This window comes from Moschus berezovskii, chromosome X, assembly GCF_049115385.1.
Source record: "Moschus berezovskii isolate FMDL1 chromosome X, NW_MosBer_1.0, whole genome shotgun sequence".
In the NCBI taxonomy this organism is placed as follows: domain Eukaryota; kingdom Metazoa; phylum Chordata; class Mammalia; order Artiodactyla; family Moschidae; genus Moschus; species Moschus berezovskii.
In genome coordinates, this window is record NC_142488.1 from 23,069,799 (window position 1) to 23,095,477 (window position 25,679).

The following is a 25,679-nucleotide window of genomic DNA, read 5'->3' on the forward strand; positions in this document are numbered from 1 at the left end:
TTCTAATCTAAATAATGTCATCCATGTAATGGTACCAGGTCACCTGTGATGAGGATTCAGCCTTTGGTGCTTTTAGACCTATCTAATAATGAAAACCTTCAGGTCTCATCACATTACCACGTTCATGTCTAATGTAGTCTAACCCATGAAGCAGACTCCACTCACATAGGTTCAGTGGTATTTGAAAAAATCATTAGCATCTCCATCACTGCACACAAAAGCCTTTGGTATGCATAATGGAGTCCTTGAATGGAACGATATCAGAACTACAGAGACAAGGAGACTGCTGGCACAGAACTTGTGGTCACCTATTGAGACAATGAGGCACCAAGTACCCTTCACTGTTTTCTCTGTCTACTTAGGGATACTGTAGGTAGTACAGCCTTTTTCAGTTCAGTTCAGTTCAGTCGCTCAGTCGTGTCCGACTCTCCGCGACCCCATGAATCACAGCACGCCAGGCCTCCCTGTCCATCACCAACTCCCGGAGTTCACTCAAACTCATGTCCACAGAGTCGGTGATGCCATCCAGCCATCTCATTCTCCGTCGTCCCCTTCTCCTCCCGCCCCCAACCTTTCACAGCATCAGAGTCTTTTCCAGTGAGTCAACTCGTCGCATGAGGTGGCCAAAGTATTGCAGTTTCAGTTTTAGCATCAGTCCCTCCAATGAATATCCAGGATTGATCTCCTCTAGAATGGACTGGTTGGATCTCCTTGCAGTATAAGGGACTCTCAAGAGTCTTCTCCAACACCACAGTTCAAAAGCATCGATTCTTCGGCGGTCAGCCTTCTTCACAGTCCAACTCTCACATCCATACATGACCACGGGAAAAACCATTGCCTTGACTAGACGGACCTTGGTTGGCAAAGTAATGTCTCTGCTTTTTAATATACTATCAAGGTTGGTCATAACTTTCCTTCCAAGGAGCAAGCGTCTTTTAATTTCATGGCTGCAATCAGCATCTGCAGTGATTTTGGAGCCCAAAAAAACAAAGTCTGACACTGTTTCCACTGTTTTTCCATTTATTTCCCATGAAGTGATGGGACCAGATGCCATGATCTTTGTTTTCTGAATGTTGAGCTTCAAGCCAACCTTTTCACTCTCCTCTTTCACTTTCATCAAGAGGCTTTTGAGTTCCTCTTCACTTTCTGCCATAAGGGTAGTGTCATCTGCATATCTGAGGTTATTGATATTTCTCCCGGCAATCTTGATTCCAGCTTGTGCTTCTTCCAGCCCAGTGTTCCTCATGATGTACTCTGCATATAAGTTAAATAAGCAAGGTGACAATATACAACCTTGACGTACACCTTTTCCTATTTGGAACCAGTCTGTTGTTCCATGTCCAGTTCTAACAGTTGCTTCCTGACCTGCATACAGGTTTCTCAAGAGGCAGGTCAGGTGGTCTGGGATTCCCATCTCTTTCAGAATGTTCCACAGTTGATTGTGATCCACAGAGTCAAAGGCTTTGGCATAGTCAATGAAGCAGAAATAGATGTTTTTCTGAAACTCTCTTGCTTTCTCCATGATCCAGCGGATGTTGGCAATTTGATCTCTGGTGCCTCTGCCTTTTCTAAAACCTGCTTGAACATCTGGGAGTTCACGGTTTACATACTGCTGAAGCCTGGCTTGGAGAATTTTGAGCATGACTTTACTAGCGTGTGAGATGAGTGCAATTGTGCGGTAGTTTGAGCATTCTTTGGCATTGCCTTTCTTTGGGATTGGAATGAAGACTGACCTCTTCCATTCCTGTGGCCACTGCTGAGTTTTCCAAATATGCTGGCATATTGAGTGCAGCACTTTCACAGCATCATCTTTCAAGACTTGAAATAGCTCAGCTGGAATTCCATCACCTCCACTAGCTTTGTTCGTAGTGATGCTTTCTAAGGCCCACTTGACTTCACATTCCAAGATGTCTGGCTCTAGGTCAGTGATCACGTTATCGTGACTATCTTGGTCGTGAAGATCACACCTGGAGTAACTGGCAAATTTGGCCTTGGAGCATGGAATGAAGCAGGGCAAAGGCTAATAGAGTTTTGTCAAGAGAATGCACTGGTCATAGCAAACACCCTCTTCCAACAGCACAAGAGAAGACTCTACACATGGACATCACCAGATGGTCAACACCAAAATCAGATTGATTATATTCTTTGCAACCAAAGATGGAGAAGCTGTATACAGTTAGCGAAAACAAGACCAGGAGCTGACTGTGGCTCAGATCATGAACTCCTTATTGCGAAGTTCAGACTTAAATTGAAGAAAGTAGGGAAAACCACTAGACCATTCAGATATGACCTCAATCAAATCCCTTATGATTATACAGTGGAAGTGAGAAATAGATTTAAGGGACTAGATCTGATTGATAGAGTGCCTGATGAACTCTGGACGGAGGTTCGTGACATTGTACAGGAGACAGGGACCAAGACCTTCCCCATGGAAAAGAAATGCAAAAGAGCGAAATGGCTGTCTGAGGAGGCCTTACAAATAGCTGTGAAAAGAAGAGAGGCGAAAAGCAAAGGAGAAAAGGAAAGATATAAGCATCTGAATGCAGAGTTCCAAAGAATAGCAAGGAGAGATAAGAAAGACTTCCTCAGTGATCAATGCAAAGAAATAGAGGAAAACAACAGAATAGGAAAAACAAGAGACCTCTTCAAGAAAATTAGAGATTCCAAGGGAACATTTCATGCAAAGATGGGCTCGATAAAGGACAGAAATGGTATGGACCTAACAGAAGCAGAAGATATTAAGAAGAGGTGGCAGGAATACACAGAAGAACTGTACAAAAAGATCTTCACAGCCTTTTTAAGCACATCTATATTAGTTCCTTGGCCAATGTAGAGACCTCCTTTGACACACCTCTCAAATCAGAAGCCTGACTTGCTTTACGGAAACCTCACGGCCGGGCTGGGGCAGCCTGTGGGGGCCCCAAGTTGTCCACCTGTCCCATTACCACTGTTATACTGTGGCACTTTTCCAGTGGGAACACCTCTGCAATGAAGAAAAGAATTACACATACTTAACACAACTCTTCTCCACCCAAGCAGTACTGGTACAATGACGTGTGTGTGTGTGTGTGTGTGTGTGTGTTGATCAGCTGTGCATGTAGAGCAGGCCTGGGCATGCCCTGCACTTCTACCACATGCACAAGAAAGGCCCATGTTTTTTCCTGTCCACATGTAGGTTCTAGAGCGGTGAGTGGTTTGAGCATGCATTAAAATGAAAGCACCAAAGAGGAGCCTTTGGTGGAAATAAAGGGACCACAAGTGGTGGGCCACAAAATTCATGGGTCAGGCACGAGTCTAGTGCCCAGTCAGAGGACAGGTACATTTCCTGAAGGCCTGTACTGAACAGGATGTTGAACACATGCCCTCTCAGATAAGACACTTGACAGAGGCTCACTTATGCATTAAACTGTATTCTCAAAATTCACATGTCAAAGGTCTAAGCCCCCCAGTGCCTCAACGTAAGGCCTGATTTGGAGATAGGGTCATTAGTGAGATAACCCAGTGAAAATGAGGCCAGTAGACTGGCTCTAATCCAATGTGTCCTAAGAAGAAGAAATGTAGACACGGGCACAAGTCCAGGGAGAACACCACATGAACATGAAGACAGCCATCTGCAAGCTAAGAGCTTGGTCCTGGAAAACCCCTTCCCCTCACATCTCTCAGAAGGAATGAACTTTGCCAAAACCTTGGACTTGACTTCCAGCCTTCAAATGATACAGTACATTGCTGTTGTTTAAGCCACTCAGTTGTAGCACTTTATTATGGTGGCCTTACAACTACAGACTCCAAAATAAAAATTAAAGTCACTCAGTCATGTCCGACTCTTTGCGACCCCATGGACTGTACAGTCCATGGAATTCTCCAGGCCAGAACACTGGAGTGGGCAGCCTTTCCCTTCTCCAGGGGATCTTCCCAACCCAGGGATTGAATCCAGGTCTCCCTCATTGCAGGTGGATTCTTCCAACTGAGTCACAACAGAAGCCCACAGACTCCAAAGACCAAGACAATAAACAACAACCACTTCCATATTCTAAAGTGAGGTACTGGCCAGCTTGCCAAATAATGGACTCAAATGGGTCCTGTCACCACTAGCCCACTACCCAACAGAGATATAAGAGTTGAGGTAGAAGACGGAGAAACGTTACAGAATTGTCAATAGAGCAAATGTTTATGTCGACACTTCTGTTGTTGTTCAGTCGCTAAGCTGTGTCCGACTCTCTGTGACCCCATGGACTGCAGCACACTGCCACACTTCTGAGGGGAGGACAAATACTATTTTCCCCTAGCTGCAAACTGGTGACAAAAGCTACAGAAAAGCTAACTGATGCCCATGGGGGTTGAGAAACACAGGAATTCGCATCTGGCTCACATGAGTAAAACCAAGTGGGCAGGTCTGGATGTCCCTGGGAGAAAAGAAAATAAGCATACCCCTGGGAGTACGCAGCATTTCCACCATTCACAGAAGAAAGATCTTTGACTTGCTCTTCTCCCTAAGCTCCTCTGTATCTGGGGACTGCACTGGTGGTGGCCAGGGATGGTAACAATGAGCAGTTGGTCAACCGGGGAATAGATGGAAGATAAAAAGGCAGAAGTGATTTGAAAATATGAGAGAAAAAGAAGCCCCCTGAGAAAACCTACTAATGCAAAGAACCCTGCTTAAAGGGTGGTAAAGAAATTCACAGAGGAGATGATTCTGCAAGAATAACAAGAAGGTTACTAAAGAAGACATAGCTGAAAGCCATCACATCAGTGGCAGGGTCTGTATGCACCCTGACCATCCACAGAAGGATGAAAGAATACTGGATTACATGCACGTTACACCCCAAGTTATACTCCTTAATTACTCCCAAGTTATCCCTCTTTTCTCACTTCTTTCCCCTTTGTCTGCTTTTTCTACTTCTCCCCAAGTCTCCCATGTCCCCATTCAATATGCCGAGTAATAGCTACAAAGAATGCAGCAATTCTCTAACTGAAGACAAGCCCCGCTAATTCAAGGGGACCTTCCTAGGGGTAGTTGGGCAAGGAGAATTACAACAGAATCCATTTCCACATGCTTATTCCATATGAATAGTTTTCTAAGTTAGATCTGTCCACCAGTGAACATCGAATACATCCAGAATTTTCTCCCTCCTCAGAATCAACTTGTCAAACCTTGACCTACAGGATCTCATCTATATTTTCCCCATACAACACTGTGACATTATCATGCTCCAGGAAAGGGAGTCAAAAATTTCAAAAAGTAAAATGTCAAAAGCATCTGGGGTCCTCATCACTTAGTCCACATGAGAGCTCAGGTTAAACATGGAGACGACAGGCCCTTGGAGGTATTGGCATGCAGTGGTTCAGCCACTGTGGAAACACATTCTGACCAGTCCTCAGTCAAACATACAGTTGCCATGTATAACCAGCAAATTTAGTATAGGTACATATCCAAGAGAATTGAAAACATATGTTCACACAAAAATTTATCCTCAAATGTTCAAAGTAGCATTATTCATAATAACCAAAGAGTGGAAATATCCCTAATATGCATCAGCTGACGAATAGATAAACAAAACACAGCATATATTTGCAATGAAATATTATTCACCCATAAAAAAGCATGAAGGCAAAACACAGAGAATTTTTAGAGTAGTAAAAATACTCTGAATGGTATCCTAACAATGAATATACGTCATTACACATTTCTCAAAAGCCATAGAATGTATGACACCAAGAGTGAACCCTAAGATAAATTATGGGCCTTGAGAGACTATGATGTGTCAATGTAGGTTCATCTTTGGTTAAAAAAAAAAAAGAATTTTAAAGTACCACTCTGGTGAGTGATGTTGATAATAGGGGATGCTATGTACATGGGGGAAAGGGAATATATGGGAAATCTCTGTACTTTACTTCAATTTTTTTGTAAACCTAAATGATCTAAAAAAAATTAAGCTTTTTAAAAAATAAGGAATAAATAACTAACTTGTGCTCTAACATGGATAAACCTTGAAAACATGATACGTGAAAGAAGTAATTCACAAAAGACCAAATATCATATGATTCCTTTTACAGCAAATGTCTACAACAAGCAAATCCTTAGAGTCAAACAGTAGATTAGTGGTTGTCAGGTGATGGGGAGTAGGGGGAACAAAGAGTGACTGCAAAGAGGTGTGGGGTATCATTTGGAGGTGATGGAAATATTCTGGAATGAGATAGTGGCAATGGTTGCATAACAATAAATGTACTAAAAACCACTAAAAAGTATACTTTAAAATGCTGATGTTTACATATGTGAATTTTATTTCCAACAAAATCTGCAAAAATAATGATAAAAAAAAATTATCAGACTCACTGTTTGTGTGGGTCATGAATCCAGGAACTGCTAAGCTAGGTTCTTCTAGCCCAGGACATCCCATGAGGTTGCAGTTGAGATGCCACCAGAGCTGCAGTCATCAGAAGTGACTGGAGCTGGAAGATCTGCTTCCAAGCTAGTGCTGTCACAGGCTGGCAAGGTGGTGGTGGGAGGTCCTGCGAGGTCTCAGTTTCTTCCCACATGAGCCTCTTCAGAGGTCACTGGAATGTCCTCATGACTGTGAATGACTTTCCTAGAATGAGAGAGGGATAATGTTGCTACCTCAGGCAAATGACAAAAAGTTGCAGAAAAGTGTCTCCTATAGGCTGAGGATCACAGGAACTAGTGTCTGCCTCACACAAGTAAATTCTAGAGGCTGGGACTAAACTATCCCTGGCAGAAGGAACAATAAAATGGAAGCCTGAGATGAAACTACACTGCCCACAAATGCAGAGAAATTTGTGTTTCCAGGAAACATACGTGGATCCCACAAAAGACAGTGGCCTGAAACTAAGGAAAAGTAGCTGGGGAGGGAGCACCCAGGGGCAAAGAAGGATCCCAACACAAGGGTGGGTCACAAAAGCCAAGGGACTGACCGAGAGTCTAAGCGACTATTCAGAGGGAAAACACTGGATGAGGCAGAGACTGCACTCTGAGGTCCCTTAAGGAACCTGCCAATGTCCCTGGGACAGTCACACAGGGATTTATTTCCTCCATATCTGATCTGATCTGATATCACAGAGCCCCAGGTCAGGCTGCAAATTTGTCAACCATGAGAGGGTGCACCCTTCCCCCACAGTCCTGACACTAAGCCCCATTATAGATCCAAAACAGTGTGTGGTCAAATTTACATGTAGACATTTATGTTACCAAGAACTAGTATCTGAGTGCCCTTGGAATTTCAGTTCGATATAATAGCACGACTTTATTTTCTTGGACTCCAAAATCACTGGAGATGGTGACTGCAGCCATGAAATTAAAGAGACACAGTTGTATCGAACAGTCTTTGGGACTTCGTGGGAGAGGGTGAGGGTGGGGTGATTTGAGAGAATGACATTGAAACATGTATGTTGTCATATGTGAAACGAATCAGCAGTTCAGGGTCAATGCATGTTACAGGATACTCGGGGCTGGTGTGCGGGGATGACCAAGAGGGAGGATAAAGGGAGGAGGGAGGTGAGAGGGGGGTTCAGGAGGGGGAACTCATGTACACCTGGGGCGAATTCATGTCAATGTATGGCAAAACCAACCAATATAATATTGTTAAATAAAAAAATAAATAAATAAAGATAAAAAATAAAATAAAAGATGCTTGCTCCTTGGAAGAAAAGCTATGATCAACCTAGACAGCATTTTATAAAGCAGAGACATTACTTTGCCAACAAAGGTCCATCTAGTCAAAGCTGTGGTTTTTCCAATAGTCATGTATGGATGTGAGAGTTGGACTATAAAGAAAGCTGAGTGCCGAAGAATTGATGCTTCTGAACTGTGGTGTTGTAGAAGACTCTTGAGAGTCCCTTGGACAGCAAGGAGATCAAACCAGTCCATCCTAAAGGAAATCAGTCCTGAATACTCATTGGAAGGACTGATGCTAAAGCTGAAACTTCAATACTTTGGCCACCTGATGCAAAGAACTGACTCATTTGAAAAGACCCTGATGCTGGGAAAGATTGAAGGCAGGAGGAGAAGGGGACAACAGAGGATGAGATGGTTGGATAGCATCACCAATTCAATGGACATGAGTTTTAACAAGCTCTGGGAGTTGGTGATGGACAGGGAAGCCTGGCATGCTGCAGTCCATGAGGTTGCAAAGAGTCGGACACAACTGAGCAACTGAACTGAACTGAATAGCAGGATATGTCTGCTTTGTTACTGCTTTCTCCTAACGACAGTGTGTGGCACAAAGTGGGCACTCAAAAAGAATTCCTGATCCCTACTTCACAGGATATACAAAAATTAACTCAAAGAGGATCAAATACATAAATGTAAAAGCTGTAACTATAATAAAACAGGAAAAAACATGGGTTTATATCTTGACGACCTTGAACTAGGCAACAGCTTCTTAAATATGATGCCAAAACAAAAGCAAGGAAAAAATATAAAGTAGATTCTTCAAAATTAAAACCTTTTGCATCAAAAGACACTATCAAGTAAGTGAGAAGAAAATCCAGAGAATGGGAGAAAATATTTGTGAATCATACATCTGATAAGGGTTCAGTGTCCAGGCTATATAAAGAATCCTTACAACTCAACAAGAGAAAGAAAATACAACCCAATTATAAAATTAACAAGAGATTTAAATAGACATTTCTCCAAAGGTGATATACATGAAAAGATGTTCAACATCATTAATCAAAACCATGGTACAATACCACTTCACACTGACTAAGATGACTATGACCAAAAAAACAACCAGAGTATTGAAGATGTGGGAAAATTGGACCCCTCATACACTGCTGGTGTAAATGTAAAATAGGATGGCTGCTGTGGAAAACACTTTGGCAGGTCCTCAAAATGTTAAACATAAAGTTATATAGCCCAGCAACTCCAGTCTTAGATAGATACCAAAGGAACTGAAAACATAAGTTCACATAAAAACTTGTACATGAATGTTCATAGCATCATTATTCATTTTAATCTAAAAGTATCAATAATCTGAATATCAATTTGTGAGTGGGCAAACAAAATAGGTATAACCATAATTATTCGGCCATAAAAAGGAACAGAGTATAATACATGCTAAAACATGGATGAACCTAGAAACTATTAAGCTGAAGTGAAAGAAGCCAGATACAAAAGGACAAATATTGTATCATTCTACTTATATGAGGTATCCAGAGTAGTCCCATTCAGATAGAAAATAGAATGGTGGTTTCCAGGAGCTGAGGGGAGGGTAGAGTGAGGAGTTACTGCTTAATGGGTACAGTTTCAGTTCAGGAAGATGAAAAATCCTGGAGAAGATGGTGGTGATGAGTACACAACAATGTAAATGTACTTAATGTCACCTTGAAGGAGGAAACAGAACAGGCTCTGTCTTGAAAGCAGGACTTCATCTTGGGCCAGACTGTGGACTTTGAGCTATATGCCCAGTATCTATGGAAACGACAAATCAACTGGAAAACCAGGCCCCAGAAGGAAGAGCCCCAGGGCTCAGCACCTAGACTCTCCACAGCCTAAAAGAATACCCTAATTATCTGTGTAACTGAATAGAATCATACATTCTATTATGCTTATTGGGGGATGACCACAGGCCCATTGATAATTGTCCACTGATGGACAGGGAGGCCTGGCGTGCTGTGATTCATGGGGTCGCGGAGAGTCAGACACGACTGAGCGACTGAACCGAACTGAACTACCTAGGCTTAAGGCATATGAATCATGGGTTAACTTTGATTGTATCTTTCTTTTTCCTTTGTTCAGACTAGTTTCAGGGAACCATATACACTTAGGGTATATAAGGTTTTCACAAAAACTGGTCGGGGTCCTTGGCTAAGACGAGACTCTGCCTTGGACCCCCCCCCCCGCCCGGTGTAATAATAAACTGCACTCCACTATCTACATTGTCCTCCACTATCTGCATTGTCCTTCTGAGTGAGTTTGTTTCCTGGAACGCGTGGCTACAACAACTGAACTACATATACACTTAAAAGGTTAAAACAGTATTATGCTTTGTATATTTCATCACAAGAAAAAAGGAATGAAGTACCAATACATGCTACAACAGAGATGAACCCTACAAACATACTTAAATGAAAGAAGCCAGACACAAAAGGACACATGCAAGATTCCATTTATACGAAATGTCCAGAATAGGCAAACCTATACAGAGAGAAAATAGATTAGTCATAGGCAGGACCTAGGGGGAAGGGAGAAATTAACCACTAACAGGAATGAGGTTTCTTTTTTGGGGTGATGGAAATGTTTTCGAATTAGATAGTGGTGAGCACAAAGTACAATACTGTGACAATACTAACAACCACTGAATTTATTACGCATTTTTAAAGGATAAATTATATGTTTGCTGCTGCTACTAAGTCGTTTCAGTCGTGTCCGACTCTGTGCGACCCCATGGATGGCAGCCCCCCATCCCTGGGATTCTCCAGGCAAGAACACTGGAGTGGGTTGCCATTTACTTCTCCAATGCATGAAAGTGAAAAGTGAAAGTGAAGTCACTCAGTCGTGTCCGACTCTTAGCGACCCCACGGACTGTAGCCTACCAGGCTCCTCCATACATGGGATTTTCCAGGCAAGAGTACTGGAGTGGGGTGCTGTTGCCTTCTCCGAAATTATATGTTTAGTCAATTTTATCTCAAAAAAATTTTGGACAGTAGGTCTTCCCCCAGGCTGAGGAATGTAAATCCAAGATAGAAACTATCCTTTTTACGACCTTGACTCAGAAGTCATAAAGCATTCCTCCTGTTGTATGCATTAGAAGTGAGTCCCTAAAAAAAAAAAAAAGTGAGTCGCTAAACAAATATCATATAGTAATGCATGTATATGGAATCTAGAAAAATGGTACTGATGAATCTATCTGAACCTATCTGCAGTGCAGGAATAGACAGAGAACGAACTTGTGGACATAGGCAGGGGACGGGGGTGAGGCAGGAGAGGGTGGGATGAACTGACAGTGTAACATTGACATATATACACTACTGTGTGTAAAACAGAGAGCTAGATAGTGGGAAGCTGCTGTGTGACACGGGGCGCTCAGCTCAGTGCTCTGTGATGACCCAGAAGGGTGGGGTGGGGGGATGGGGTGGGACACTCAAGAGGGAGGGGACATAGGTACACTCATAGCTGATTCACACTGCCGTACAGCAGAAACCAACACAACATTGTAGAGCAATAATCCTCCAATTAAAAACAAATGTTTCCGAGATAAAAAAAAGAAAAGAAAGAAATGAGCCCCTAAGTCTGACTGATGTTCCAAGTCAGGTTTTACACTTATATCATGAAACTCCTATCATTTCAGTTTTACAACATGGGGAACGTATTAACTCCCATCTACAGAGGAAACTCAGGCTCCCCAAGTGTAAGTTTATTTCCCCAGACCACAAGACCAATAGGTGGCAAAGCTCAGATTGGAACCTGCTGCTGCTGCTGCTAAGTCACTTCAGTCGTGTCCGACTCTGTGTGACCCCATAGATGGAAGCCCACCAGGCTCCCCCGTCCCTGGGATTCTCCAGGCAAGAACACTGGAGTGGGTTGCCATTTCCTTCTCCAATGCTAAGTCCACAACTTGTACTCTTAACCTCCATCAGTGGCGGTTCTTAACCAGACACACCATTTGTGAAACCATACATGGTTGAGAACTAGCCCCCTCAACATCACTTAAAGCAGCAGTACCCAACCTTTTTGGCACCAGGGACCAGTTTTGTGGAAGATAATTTTTCCACAGACCAGGTGTTGGGGGATGGTTTCAAAATGATTCAAGCACATTACATTTATTGGTCACTTTATTTCTATTACTATTACATCAGCTCCGCCTCAGATTATCAGGCATTAGATTCCCAAGGTTGGGGACCCCTGATTTAAATCATCATTTCTGGGGCTTGGTCCGTACACTCAAATGTCTTTAAGCTCCCCGGGTGTTTATCTATACACAGAACCAACTCACTGTCTGATGGCTTTGTATTATTAACATGGGCAGCTGATGCCAGGTGGATGGTGAGCACCTTGGGGCAGGGCCCCACCCCAAGCCTCCTTGTGACTGCCACTCTGACAGCACAATGTCTACCCACAGGTGGCAGGTCATCATTGGACAGAAGGATTCAGAGCAACTGCCGCCCAGAATGTCAGCTACCAGAGGGTTCCGGTGAGGGGAGCACAGTTTGTAGCTGGGAGCTGGCCTACCTGGCCACTCTCACCAGTGGGCAGGAGGTTCACTGGGGCCCCGTTTGGTGGGCAGCCCTTGTTGCCAACTTGGGCACCTCAGCTTAGGCCATAACAGAGGTGTCAGGAAATAACACTATCCCCAAGCTTTCTCTCCCAGTTCCCAAATTAAGAGAGCCAGCTCAAGGCCTAGAATTCACTAAGGCTCTGTGGCTGTGTGGCTGTTTGGCCAACGGTCAGCATGGAACACCGAAGCCGACCTCGGGGCATTGGTCTGAACCGAGTCCCTGGAACTCAGCCCCGAATTCCCCGGGCCCCAATCCCCTTCCATGTGGAACAGGAGGCCAGAGGAGAAGATGAATGGGAGGTTCGAGAGCTACCTCGTCCGAGAACGCCTACTCCTGTCTACAGGCCACTGCAAAGTGAAGAAATGACAGACAACGTTATGGGTAAGGACATGCTCCCCCATTACCCACTCTACTACCCTCAGCAAAAGGGAGGTGACTTCCTCCTTTGCCCACAGGAAACAGGTGAGGAAACAAAAAGCAGAGCATACAATGGGTGGGACTGGAGAGAGGGATGAGGTTGTTTCCTATTTGCCTCAAAAGGTTGTCTGGAGGGGTACAATATGTGAAAGAAACCTTAAACTATGACAGGCTATCAGGAACATTAGATGCTATTTACAAAATCAAGTGTATACAATAGCAAATGCTCAGCTGCGCCAGGGAGCTGACAGTCTGCGGAAACAGAAACAGCTGGATGTCTTTTGTGGGATTCAGAAAGATGACAAGAGCTCGCAGGAGGCTAGAAGGGACCCCTGAGGGCGGGGGGAGCATAAAGAGTGCAGAAGACTCCTATAAAATGATGGGGCAATTGTCAGACGATGGAACTATACTGCGCTGGAAGAAAGTTTGGTTTTCTGGGAAATTTTCAAGTTAAAAAATAAGATACCGTTGATGCAGGTTTAAGTCACCAAACTGCCTATTTGCCTTGCCTGCTGGAGAAGAGCAAATGGTTAGGCCCTTCTTCTCCAAGTTTTCCCAGGATTTACAAACTTACAAGGGGCTTCAACTAGGGGTGGAGGTGGGGGGAGTCGTGGCGTTGTTGGCAGATCACTTCAAAGAAAAAAACAGTACCCGTTAGAAGTATAAAGTGCAAGCCATTCAGAGATAAGTTAGTTTCACTTTTGCGGGGGGGAATGGTGTTCTGTGGTGAGGCTTTGTGGAAGAGACGAGCGTAAAAGGACGTCTAAAGACGTGTGAGGGCGGGAGCGCGTGAGACCAGTCACGGCCGCTGTCGCTTCTCAGAGTTAGGCAAAGCGCTCTGCCTGGGCCCGCCCCAGGGCGCATGCGCAAACGCCCGCGAAGGGATGAGTGGGCGGGGCTGGCGACCACGTGGCTGGGCCGGCTCCCGTAGACCCCGGGAAGCGGGCGACTGGGGGAGCCGAGGGGCGGGGGAGTGAGGAGGCGGGGCTGGTCTCGCGAGGCCGCGCTTGGGCTCGAACGGGCGTTGAGCGAGCGGTTGTAGGTTCCTGGCGGCGGGAGAAGTAGCGTTCGAGCCAAGGGACGTGCGACTACACTCGCGTGGTCATGGAGGCGCCGCCGCCGCCGCCGCTACCCGCGACGACTCTGGCCCCTGGCCAGAGCCGAAAGCTCCTGCTGCTGCCTCTGCTGCTGTTCTTGCTGCGGGCCGAAGCTGTGCGGGGCTTGGAGGCTGAGGAGAGGCCCCGAACCCGCGAAGAGGAGTGCCACTTCTACGCGGGTGGCCAAGTGTACCCGGGAGAGGTGTCCCGGGTTTCGGTCGCCGACCACTCCCTGCACCTCAGCAAAGCCAAAAGTAGGTGGTGCCCCGCCACGGCGGGATGACCGGTGGCACCCGGAGGTGGGGAGGGCCAGAGGACACGTGTACCCTGGTTACGGTGGCTCCCCGGGGGCCTGGCTTGGGCGGCACCTCCTGGGCTACCTCCGGTCCCAAAAGGGGAGCTTGGTTCTCCTGGGGGGGTTGGGGGATGGAGGGGGTTCCAGAGGTGTGAAGAAGGGGGTGGGTTCCACTGATCAGATTTTGGAGGAAGTAGTGGTTACCCCAAAAGCCGCAGATGAGGGAGAGGGTGGCCCTGGTCCTGGGCTTGCAGGCGACGAGGATGTTGTGCAAACTAGAACACTTCCTCAAACATCGCGAAGTGCCTGCAGCGCATCGCGTCTGTTTTCAAGTACAATTTCGGAGAATAATGCGCTAAGTTGAATAACGATTCACAGAAAGTTTGGATAAACAGAAAAGTGGCTAAACAACGTTTAGCTCAGAAGAGCAAACGTTTCATTTTGTTGTTGCATCTTACAAAGATAACTATTAAAAGCCACCTTCCCAGAGACCTTTAGAGTTAATGGGCATCCTTTGTGTTTCTCAGAAATGAAGAGCTTGTTACAGAGAAATGCAGAAAAGGAGGTTAGAAGTAATGCATTTGGGTTGATGATAAACCTCGTGGCAAATTTGTGTCCTGCCAGTTTGGCTTTTGATTATTTGCATTTCTGTCCAGTGTACACAACTAATGGCCACTTTCAGAAAAGACACGTCAGACTAAGTGGATACTGAGAAAATTGTGGCCTTCTGTATCTGGATGTTAAGATCGGCCAAAAAGAAGTAGGTAGGGGCTAAAGGATAAAGAGTGTCCCTTGCTTGCTTTTAAATAACCTGCTTTTCCTACTGACCATCTGGCATTCTGAAGATGTGTATTTGGCTTTTGTGATCCAGTTACAGCATGTTCCTTGCTCATGTTCAGTGAAAAAAAGCAATGCTTCACAGTTATGAATCCCCAGTGTTAAATGGAATGTTGATATGCCTTAGGATGGAGTGGGAGTGATAAATGAGAAAAACTGTTTTGCCTCCTCAAACATCTGCAGTTCTTTCCTACTGCAAGTTATCTTTAGGTTTTCGTTTTTTAAAAAGCTAGTGTTGCGCTTTCAAAATCATATTTCCAAGTCTCATTGCTTTTACTTGCCTCAGAAGATATTTTGAAATATGGCAGCCAGTTAAGTGTTTACTGGCATTACATATATTTACCATAACATGCCATCCAAGTCTGCTCATGGAAGCTAATGGTAGTAATAAGATTTCCCTCTTACCAGCAGACCTTGTCAAATTTTAGGTATTTGCTACATTTCTCTCATGTATAGGCTCATCTAGAATTACAGGAGCAAGGACCTTCACTCAAACAGAATATTATGGAGCTATTCAGTTCATACTTTCAGATAATTTTTAGTAACATGAAATTATTCATGATCTAATGCTTCCTTTTTTCACAAGTGGGATGCAACAAGATCCAAATTTGTGTTTAAAAAGACTAGGAGGAAGGACATCAAAATGTTAACAGTAGTTAAACAGATGGGTTATGGGGAAAGGGAATTTAAATATACTTTATTCTCCTCTCCTTTCACTTTGTTAATTATATGATTTGTATTTGGGACAATTTTTTGTTTTTGTTTTTTTGGGGTTTTTTTTTTAAGAACATTATTTTTTTTCTTTTAATTGGAGGCTAGTTACAGTATTGTGGTAGTTTTGCCATACATTCACATGAATCAGCCATGGCTGTACATGTGTTCCCCATCCTGACATGCGAGTGGTTGCTTTGGGAATTCCATTTATAGATCTTAGCAAACAGCATTCTCTTTGCTCTATAAACTGATAACAGTTTTTTTAACTAACACTGCAGTTCTTAAATCAAGAACCCCAAATTTCCCTCCCAAAAAAAGAAAAAGAAAGCCGTATCTAGGTACAGTCAAGGATATGAAGGCATGCCTTTCCACCACCTTGCCAAGATTGTTACCATTTAACAAACCTTTACCAATTTGTTAAGCCTAATAATGATAATAAAGCATTCTATCAGTGTCTATTAAAAAAAGAACCCAAAAATCAAGATTTTCAGAGCAAAATTTTTCAGTTTTATTGGTTTTCCCAATATGCTAAAATCACTATGGACTATCATTGTAACACATTATTACAACTATAACCTCACACTTGAGTAGTATTTTTAAGTAATATATATAAAGCATATATAGTTCCATATCCTTCTGCTATCTAATTCTACCTCCTGGCCCTTACCTAATCAGATCAGGATGTTTTTGTGAGAGAGGCTGCTGGCTCAAGATAAGTAATCAGCTGTTATACATTAACTCCACAGAGAAATTAATCTTAAGTGTGTCTCTGTTTTCAGAGTTATCAAAAATGCTGTCTACTATACAAAATATAATAAATGCTATTATATGCCTTACTTTCTAGGAACCTTAGTCAAACTTGGAAGCAAGTATTGACGTTAATGTATGTAATGGTTCTGAAAGTTTAAGTGCTGTCTAAATGTGTTAACAGAATATCAAGGTACATTATTATCAGAGCATGTTGGCTAGACTTCCAAGCATACCCTGACAAGACAGCAGCATGAACTGTTCAGTTTCCATTAGGTCACTTGTTCAAGAGGGTCTCTTCTTTCAAAGCCTGGAAAATAATCCTATGGTCTAGGATTTTACACTTCTGTCCTGACATTTTCAGATTTCCTATTCCTTGAATGTAGCAGCAGGTCCTCCATGTATATTCAGGAAACTGGACAAACACTTAATACATCTGGAAGACTGCCATTAGAGAACAGAAAATCTAATTATTTGAAATGTGGGAAGCTGATTAACTTGGAGGAACTACAGTGAAGTATCCCGTAGGGTTTAGTGCAGGGATAGAATGTAGGGGGTCTGTGAGCATGAATAGGAAAAAGAATCTTTATTTTCACTACTCTCCAGCTGAAATAGAGCAGTTCTTTCCATTATGAACATCAGCAACAAACCACCTTAGCCTCAGCAGTACTCATTTGTAGTCGCCAAGTAGAATCACATATATTTCGTACCATTATTATGGATGCTGCAGGTACCCTGAAACATCATTTACATCACAATCTTGAGTAGCTACTAGATCACTGCCAGGTCTTGGAGTTTTAAAGTGTTAAGAAAAAGGACACAAATATTAGTATATCACCAGTTTGATTTTTATAGTTTTGATGACTGCATTTCAATGTAATTTATTTCCTTTGAAATTCTAAATATTCTATTTTACACGTTCAGTAACACTGCAGAAGTCCATCTGCATCACCAGACTGCTAAGAGGTCCAAAGATATTCTCCAAAGCCTTGGTTTTTAGTGATGTCCTAAAGATGTCCTTCTGTCATCCCACCAACCTTCCCGTCGTTTAAGAACATCATATATTTTTCTTTCTTAGTTTCCAAGCCAGCACCTTATTGGGAAGGAACAGCTGTGATAAATGGAGAATTTAAGGAGCTCAAGTTAACTGATTATCGTGGGAAATACCTGGTTTTTTTCTTCTACCCACTTGATTTGTAAGTAATCCATATCATAGCAGCTAGTAATACCTCAGTCATTATTAATCTTTGCTCAGGAGCATCATATAGTTAGAAATTTCTTAGCACTTGTTTGTAAAGGGCAACCTGAGATGAGTTTTTTTCAAGAAGGTAACATCTTGAATATATTTCAGAATCATAACCCATTGACCCCAATGTTGTATACTTACATATGTGTGATTGTGTTAACATAATGTAATCATTAGACAAAAGCCACAGTTATATTCATTAAACTCTATTTACTAAGGCAAGAAAATGGACTGAGAATATTTTAGAAAGCATTTAAGTAGCAAAACTTAGGCCACAAATCTGTTTCTCTGGTAACATGAATATTTATAAGGCTTTTTGTCTGGTGATACCATTTAACTTTGGTTTTATTATTTTTGTTCTTTGCTTCATGTTACTTTCCTGTGATTTGAACATTTTCCTGAAAATATTGGATATGTTTAAGGAATAACACCTATTAACATAAAGTATGATTATTGAGGGGGTTCTCTTTAACTCTGACAGCACTTTTATAGGTAGAAAGTTGACTCAAAGTAAAGATTCTTGGAGTTTTAGTCACACTGAGGATTTAATTTTTTTTTCAAATTCCATGAAAATGAAAAGATACCAAAGAGAATTATCCCAACTTTGATCTTTTCTGTTTGAATATGTTTTTTGGTTACAAAAAGTAAACAGATTATTCTGTCTGTGCCACTGTATACTAAGTTCCTTTCTCCGTTAGGAGTAATCTAGAACTATGTAAGTGTATTTTAAATTTGCAGGGAGGATATACTTAAGCTCATATCTTTACATCTATAGACCGGGGTCAGCAAACTTCTTCTGTACAGGGCCAGATAGTAAAAATTTTAGTCTTGAAGTGATCTTCATTGCAACTACTCAACTTTGCCATTATGGCACAAAATAGCCACAGACAATAATAAAGGGGTCTTGTACTTCATTTACAAAAAACAAGATATGCTAGATTTTGGCCTGTGGGCTGCAGTTTGCTGACTCCTGCTGCTGCTGCTGCTAAGTCACTTCAGTCGTGTCCGACTCTGTGTGACCCCATAGACGGAAGCCCACCAGGCTCCCCCGTCCCTGGGATTCTCCAGGCAAGAACACTGGAGTGGGTTGCCATTTCCTTCTCCAATGTGTGAAAGTGAAAAGTGAAAGTGAAGTCGCTCAGTTGTGTCCGACCTTTAGCGACCCCACGGACTGCAGCCTACCAGGCTCCTCCATCCATGGGATTTTCTAGGCAAGAGTACTGGAGTGGCTTGCCATTGCCTTCTCCGTGCTGACTCCTACTCTAATCCAAATAGAATTCTCATTAAAATGTGTACATTGAGACTGAAACAAACCATGAATCTGCATAATATGTAATCTTTTAAATTAGTAAGAACTTCTTTTCTAATCAATTTGTACTATGGCTTGACGAACTAAAATATGTACTATAACTTAACTTCTAATAGAAACCCGAAGTAGACATTTTAATGTATATAAAATGATAGGCCTTCTAAATTCATGTTGCTGTAAAACCAAAAAGCAGCACACATATTAAAGATATATGATGCTAAACCTGAACTTTGAAATTAGCCTAACATAGAAGACAAATAAGCTATTTCTCCAGTATTCTTTAAAACTCCCTAATGAACAAGACATATCTAATTAGAGCACGATGTTAGCAATGGTCTTCTGGAGCAAGGGGCTAAGAGAGCTTCTGCTGTTTGTGTGTAATGCCAGCCAAATTGGACCTGGTTAGAGAAGGAAGAATCCTGGGACATTTGCCAAAGTCTGCAAGGAAGAAAATCAGAATTGTAACCCTTCGGGTTTCTACCAAAACTTTTATGTTGGGCCAGTAAGAGAAGGAAATGGCAACCCACTCCAGTATTCTTGCATAGAGAATCCCACACACAGAAGAGCCTGGTGGGCTACAGTCCATGGGGTCGCAAAGAGTCGGACATGACTGAGCAACTAACACACACACAGTATATCTCAAGGTAACATTTCTTGGGATAACAGAAAGGAGGACAAGGGCCAATCATTTTTACCTTTTGGAAAATATTAAAAGTTCACTTTATAGGCAAGATTTCCAAAGACATAATCTGGATTAGAACTGTCTTCTTGCATATGGCAGTCCTCCACTCGAACAACTGAAACATTTGAAAAGCCTGTATTGGACTGTGGTAGGAACCTGTCCCCTGAGTCTATGTTTTTCAAACTTTCTTGACCATGACACACAGCAGGAAGTCCATTTTTCATTGCTGCCCTATACACTTAAACAGATACATACAAGGTAACATTCAGTCTGTATGCACCAATATAAAGTTTATCAAGATATAATTGAGAACTCTCTATTTTTTAATTAAATAATATTTGATCCAATGACCATTTTTTAGACTACTCCATCTTGAGAAGGTTCATATATAAAATTGTTCTTAATGTGCATTTTTATATACTAAAGGGTTTATAAAAACAAAATCATTTGAAACTATATGTGTATTTTGAGAATAATGACTTCTTTTTTTTAATTTCAGCACTTTTGTGTGTCCAACCGAAATCATCGCCTTTGGTGATAGAATTGACGAATTCAGATCAATCAACACTGAAGTGGTAGCATGCTCTGTTGATTCACAGTTCACCCATTTGGCCTGGTCAGTATCTTAAACTTAACATTTATAGGGAAGAAATAGACATACTCTTAAATTATGGGCAGACAACTCTTAACATGACAGGAATATAGTTATTTATCAAACAGTTCAGGAATAAATTTATCTGAGAGCTGCTAGTTCAATTAAAGATTTTATAGAACATTTCAAATTTTGGAAAAAGTAAAATAATTTGCCTCCAATAAAAAATAATTACTTAAAAAAAAAAAGATATAGGGACTTCCCTGGCAGTCCAGTGGTGAAGAATTCACCTTCCAGTGCAGAGGGTACTGGTTCATTCACTGGTCAGGGAGCTAAAACTCCACATGCCTCACAGCCAAAAGCCCAAAACATAAACAACAGAAACAATTCTGTAACAAATTCAATAAAGATTTTGAAAATGGTCCGTACCAAATAATTATTTTTTTGAAAGATGTAATATCCACAGCAAAAACCACTGAATTCTATGATTATTATGATAAATTGGATAACCTTAATCTGGAGAAGTAAATTTTTTTATATTTGCTTTCTAAGAAGCAATGATGAAATAATTTTTAATTCATTAAACATGAAAAGATGTTCCACCTAATTGCAAAAAATTTAAAAGTAAAATGATAAAGAGATGCCATGCACATGTTTGTGTGCATATGCAAGGAGTGTGGACTATTTTAATATATGCTGTTTACTTAACCCTGAAAGGTACATTTTCTGTTAACAGGATTAATACTCCTCGAAGACAAGGAGGACTTGGGTCAATAAGTATTCCACTTCTTTCGGATTTGAACCATCAGATCTCAAAGGACTATGGCGTATATCTGGAAGACTCAGGCCACACTCTTAGGTACCTTTCCATAGTTGTACATGATGACAAATACAAATATATTTGTAATCCTACTTGAAATGCAATTAGAAGATACAAGGTTTGATCAAGAAATATTTGTTCTACTTGCAAAAATGTTGTAGATACCATTAAAAATAATTGGTGAGTGTCTGACTTAAACTATGTGAGTGTCAAAGAGTGTTACAGCTGGAAAATTCTAGAGGTCTTCAACCCTGTCATTTTACATAAAAACAGATTCAGCATTCCAAGAACATAGCCAAAGTGACTATAGTTAATTGCAGAACCCAGACATGAACCCAGGTCCCCAAACTTTCTGTCCATTTCTTTCTCTTTTCCAAACTAACTCGAGTAATAGTTTTTCTAAATACAAGTATCATAGTATTTAGCAAACCTCTGCCTCTGGAGTAGGAAAAACTTAGGATATATTTTACTTAACAGCTCTCATTGAGTTACTTGAGCTAATAACTACTGATAGAATTCTTAGAGAAAAGGGCAGCTTCAGCTTGAAATACTTGTAATTTTCTTATAATCATACTGATGCTAATAGTTGTTTTAATGTTTTATGTAGAGGTGTCAGTATTTTATAATCTTGCGTTTTTTAGAACCGCTGTATTTCACAGTTGTACAACCATCACCACAATCAATGTTAGAACATTTTCATTGCTCCAAAAGGAAATCCCATACCCATTAGCAGTTACTCCCCATTTCACCCAGTCCCCCTTCCCTAGCCCTACACAACCACTAATCTACTTTATGTCTTAATAGTTGCCTATTCTGGACATTTCATATAGATGGAATCCTACAGTATCTGCTCTTTTATGACTAGCCTCTTTCACTTACCGTAATATTTTCAAGGTTCATCCATATTGAATCAATGTATCCCTGCCAAGTTTCTTTTTGTTTTGTACTTGTCAAGTCTATAGTGGTTTCTGCCTAGCGATTATTATTAACTTCCAAAGAATAAATATGCCACTAAAGACTGAGGCACTTTTCAAATTGAGAATTATTTGAACATTAATCAAGTAAATTATCTAATATTAGCAAGCACAGCAAATGTCTTAGTCTCATAGTCTACCAAAGAAGCAGTTCACAAAATCAAATAGGAAAACAGAAGCTACAGTTTGCTACCAAAGAACAGGCAGATTTTGTTTTTATGTGGAGTGTGTGGCTATGATGAGTGTTATGGAGGCAAGGTCAAAATTTCCAATCAGGCTCGCTTACTTCAAAACAGACTTGATCACCTTTCATGAGGATTTTCAATTGTGAAAGTAGTATGTGAAAGAACACAAATGTGAATAGTAATTAACAATTTTACCTAAGTTTGACCAAGTTGATATGGTCTAAGGAGACTGAGCCCTAGTAGGTTCAGAGGTTGAAGTACTCATTCAAAAAAAATTTAAAGTATTGTAGAATAAGACTTTGCTATGCAGTCTCATCATTTACAGTACAGTCCCAAATCTAGTACACATGAAGATTCAACTGTTAATACTACAGTACATTTCAAAGACAAAAACAAAATTTTAATGCTACAGTTTAACAGTGATAATCCCAAAATTTACAGTAGATAGGTGTGGGTATAGGGGTGTGTGCATGTATGGACCAGTCAAGTAGGTAGGTAGTATGTTTTTGGTTCTGTATAACATCCTTTTGTTTGAGCAGTACAGGGATTCACAGTAACTAATATTTGTCCTCATCTTTCCCATTCTTGTTTTACAGAGGTCTCTTCATTATTGATGACAAGGGAATCCTAAGACAGATTACTCTGAATGACCTTCCCGTGGGTAGATCCGTGGATGAGACACTACGTTTGGTTCAGGCATTCCAGTACACTGACAAACACGGAGAAGGTGCCCTTTCCTTCTGTCACAGCCTTTGGATTTTTTAGTTTGAGAGATAGTAGCATAATATGCTTTCTCATTTTGATGGTTCCAGAGTGTTCCAATTGTTTTCAAATTATTAGATCTTTTAAGCAAATCAAATTTTAATAATATGAAAGTGCTTTTAACAAAATATCACTAATATATTCTACCTACTGAGTAGGATAGAAAAAATATTATTTTCATAGTCCTTTTGGATAATCTCAGAGAAAAGTTTCTGCTACTGTAATTTTTCCTATTATGTTTCTATTAACTTAAAATGTGCCAGCCAATCTGGCCATATCTAGTAATGCAGGTTTTATTTACATGTTTTACATTATTTAGCTTTTTTTTCTTCAAGGTAATTCGGAAATCTTTGGGGTTATTCAGTAACACGCTAGTGTTCACTCTTTCACTCCAAGTTTTGCAGTAGTCAAATGGTAAACATCAAATTCTTCTTAAAATAGAACATATGTTATATATTCCTTTCAAAAGTATAACTCAGTGCCTGGATCAGGGTGCTAAAACAAACAGTGAACCATGGCATCAGGACCAAATACTGCAGGGCACAGAAGGTAAGCTTAAGGGAATGTACATGTGAGGAATTTTGCTGTACCCAGAGCTGTCAATTTACCAGATTCCCAAATTTTCCAACTTTACTAGAGGAACACTCAGTTTGATTTCTTCTGTTATAAATGTAACTAAACATGACTGAGAAAACTGAAAAATAGCTGTCTGCTGATAAGCTCCAGGACTAAAATTTCTTGTTGTAAGTCAGTAAGCTAATAGAAGTCAAGTGTTCAGCGGCCTAGAAATGTTTTCATTAATATAGGTTCTATTTTCAGTATCATTTGGAAAAAGAAAAGCTGAGAGTTGCTAGAGAGAATTGAACAGTTTTTTAAACTGTCTTTTACCAATTTTTGTTCCTTTCAGTCTGCCCTGCTGGTTGGAAACCTGGTAGTGAAACAGTAAGTCAAGTTCATTTTTCTGTTAAGGGGATGGCTGGGGCCGAAAAGAAGAAGCCAACCCTAGGATAATCTCTGTAACAGACCTGCCTTGATTTTGTAAATGAAGTAAACATTGCTAGGCAGAACTCCTAAAAGAAGTACAGGCATTCTTTGGACTGTAGGGAGAGTAGCTGAAACTGGGAAAACAGAATATGGGACTTGACGCTTTGAATTTTAAAGCCAAGTATTCAGAGAATTATATCATTTAAAAAGCAGAAGGAGGGAAGCGGCGGAGACTTGTTAAAATAAATTCAGGGCAAAGAGAATGGTCACAAGAAAATTTTTTCAGTGTATATATTAAAAGCTTTAGAGAAAATCTGGCTTAACTGACAATTAAGCTAATGATTCTCTCCTTGTCATATGAAGGAAGACGAGACTGAAACACACTCTTTCATTTAGGGAGGCTATATAGAGTGTTTCTTTTTCTTTGCAGTTTGAGATTAAAAGGTTACACCCTAGACTGCCAAAAAATCCATTTGAGCTCTCTGCCCCCTTTTCAGGTTGTAGCATACCATCACTTCATCGGCAGATTATTTTACAAATGCATTAACATCTGTAGCCATGCTCCCTTAATGTGTTTGGTTTAATTAGATCAAACCTGAAGATGCCATGAAAGCCTGGTGGCCAAGAGAAGAGTTCTAAGTAAGTTTGGGAGTGCTTGAGCACACAGATGTTAATTCAGTAGCAGAGCACCTGCCTTCTAAAATAGCTGAGATTAAAATTAGCAGGCAGGACAAATCCAGTGTTTCCTAAATACATATAATTTGGTACAGGAAAATAATCTTTACCTTCTTTAGTCAAGAGATGGGCAACTATTATCAGACTACTGATGATGTACGTTGTCTTCTTTTCTTCAACAGATAATCCCAGATCCAGCCGGAAAACTGAAGTATTTCGATAAACTGAACTGAAAATACTTCCTCAGGTCACAGTGCTTGAAACTTCTCAATAAAGCTCACTGTGTATTACCACATTGTGTTACAGTAGTAGTTTCTCGAATAATACAAAAATCGATGTCAGGAGCCAAAGATACTTAGTGTCATTAGACACTGATGCCAAAAGATAAGCAGTTATTCTCTATCTTTCCAAAACATGAAATATCAGATTGACTCAAACTAGCAACAAGAGTACTAACTGACATTTATGGAGTACATGCCATGTGCCAGGCATTGTTACGAGTTTAAAGTGCATTTTTTTCACTTAACTCTCACAGTAACTCTGAGTTCTTTATTTCACAGATGAGGAAACAGCTTGCAAAGGTAGAATCAGTCTTTGAACCCAGATAGGGTAATTCTAGTTTCAGGGTTCTTTACATTTCTCTGTGGCTCACCTCTGAGGGCAGCAGGAAAGAATAGGTTGTGAGCACAGTCACCTTCCACTGCATCTGGTAGAGACAGTGGACCCCAGACTCTGCTCTGTACCCAGCATAAAGCCCTTTGGTTCTCTCTTTTATCTAAATTTACATTTTCAGCTTGTACCAATATTATAAGTAAGAAATACTTGTATTTAGTTTACAATGGGAGTTCCCTGGTGGCCTGGTGGTTAGAATTCCAGTCTTTCCCTGCCACGGCCAGAGTTCTATCCCTGGTTGGGAAACTGACATCCTACAAGCTGCACAGTATGGCCAAAAACAAAAAGACATAGTTTAACAAAAGTTGAATCTCTAAATATAATGTAACCAACTATTCACAAATGACCACATATAAAGCTGAACTCCAGTGCTACTTCATCACCTATGGCAATGGCTTTTTTGGTAGCTTTTTTTGGGGGTTCATCCAAGCTCTCAA

The 25,679-nt window shown here is 41.1% G+C and overlaps 1 protein-coding gene across 3 annotated transcripts; it reads left to right on the forward strand.

The window, feature by feature from the left end:
• The first annotated feature begins 13,600 nt into the window (after positions 1-13,600).
• PRDX4 (peroxiredoxin 4) lies at positions 13,601-24,863 on the forward strand. 3 transcript variants are annotated; one of them, XM_055393554.2, is made up of 8 exons: positions 13,603-14,002; positions 17,420-17,537; positions 20,078-20,194; positions 20,907-21,029; positions 22,746-22,876; positions 23,819-23,853; positions 24,484-24,534; positions 24,753-24,863. In XM_055393554.2, exons 1-7 carry the CDS (start codon positions 13,756-13,758, stop codon positions 24,532-24,534), a joined length of 822 nt encoding a protein of 273 aa, XP_055249529.1. In that variant the 5' UTR covers positions 13,603-13,755; the 3' UTR covers positions 24,753-24,863. The 3 variants fall into 3 exon arrangements, with proteins under 3 accessions (XP_055249526.1, XP_055249529.1, XP_055249527.1); XM_055393551.2 differs by lacking the exon at positions 24,753-24,863 and having other exon boundaries at positions 13,601-14,002; positions 24,393-24,506; XM_055393552.2 differs by lacking the exon at positions 24,484-24,534 and having other exon boundaries at positions 13,605-14,002.
• The last annotated feature ends 816 nt before the right edge of the window (positions 24,864-25,679 follow it).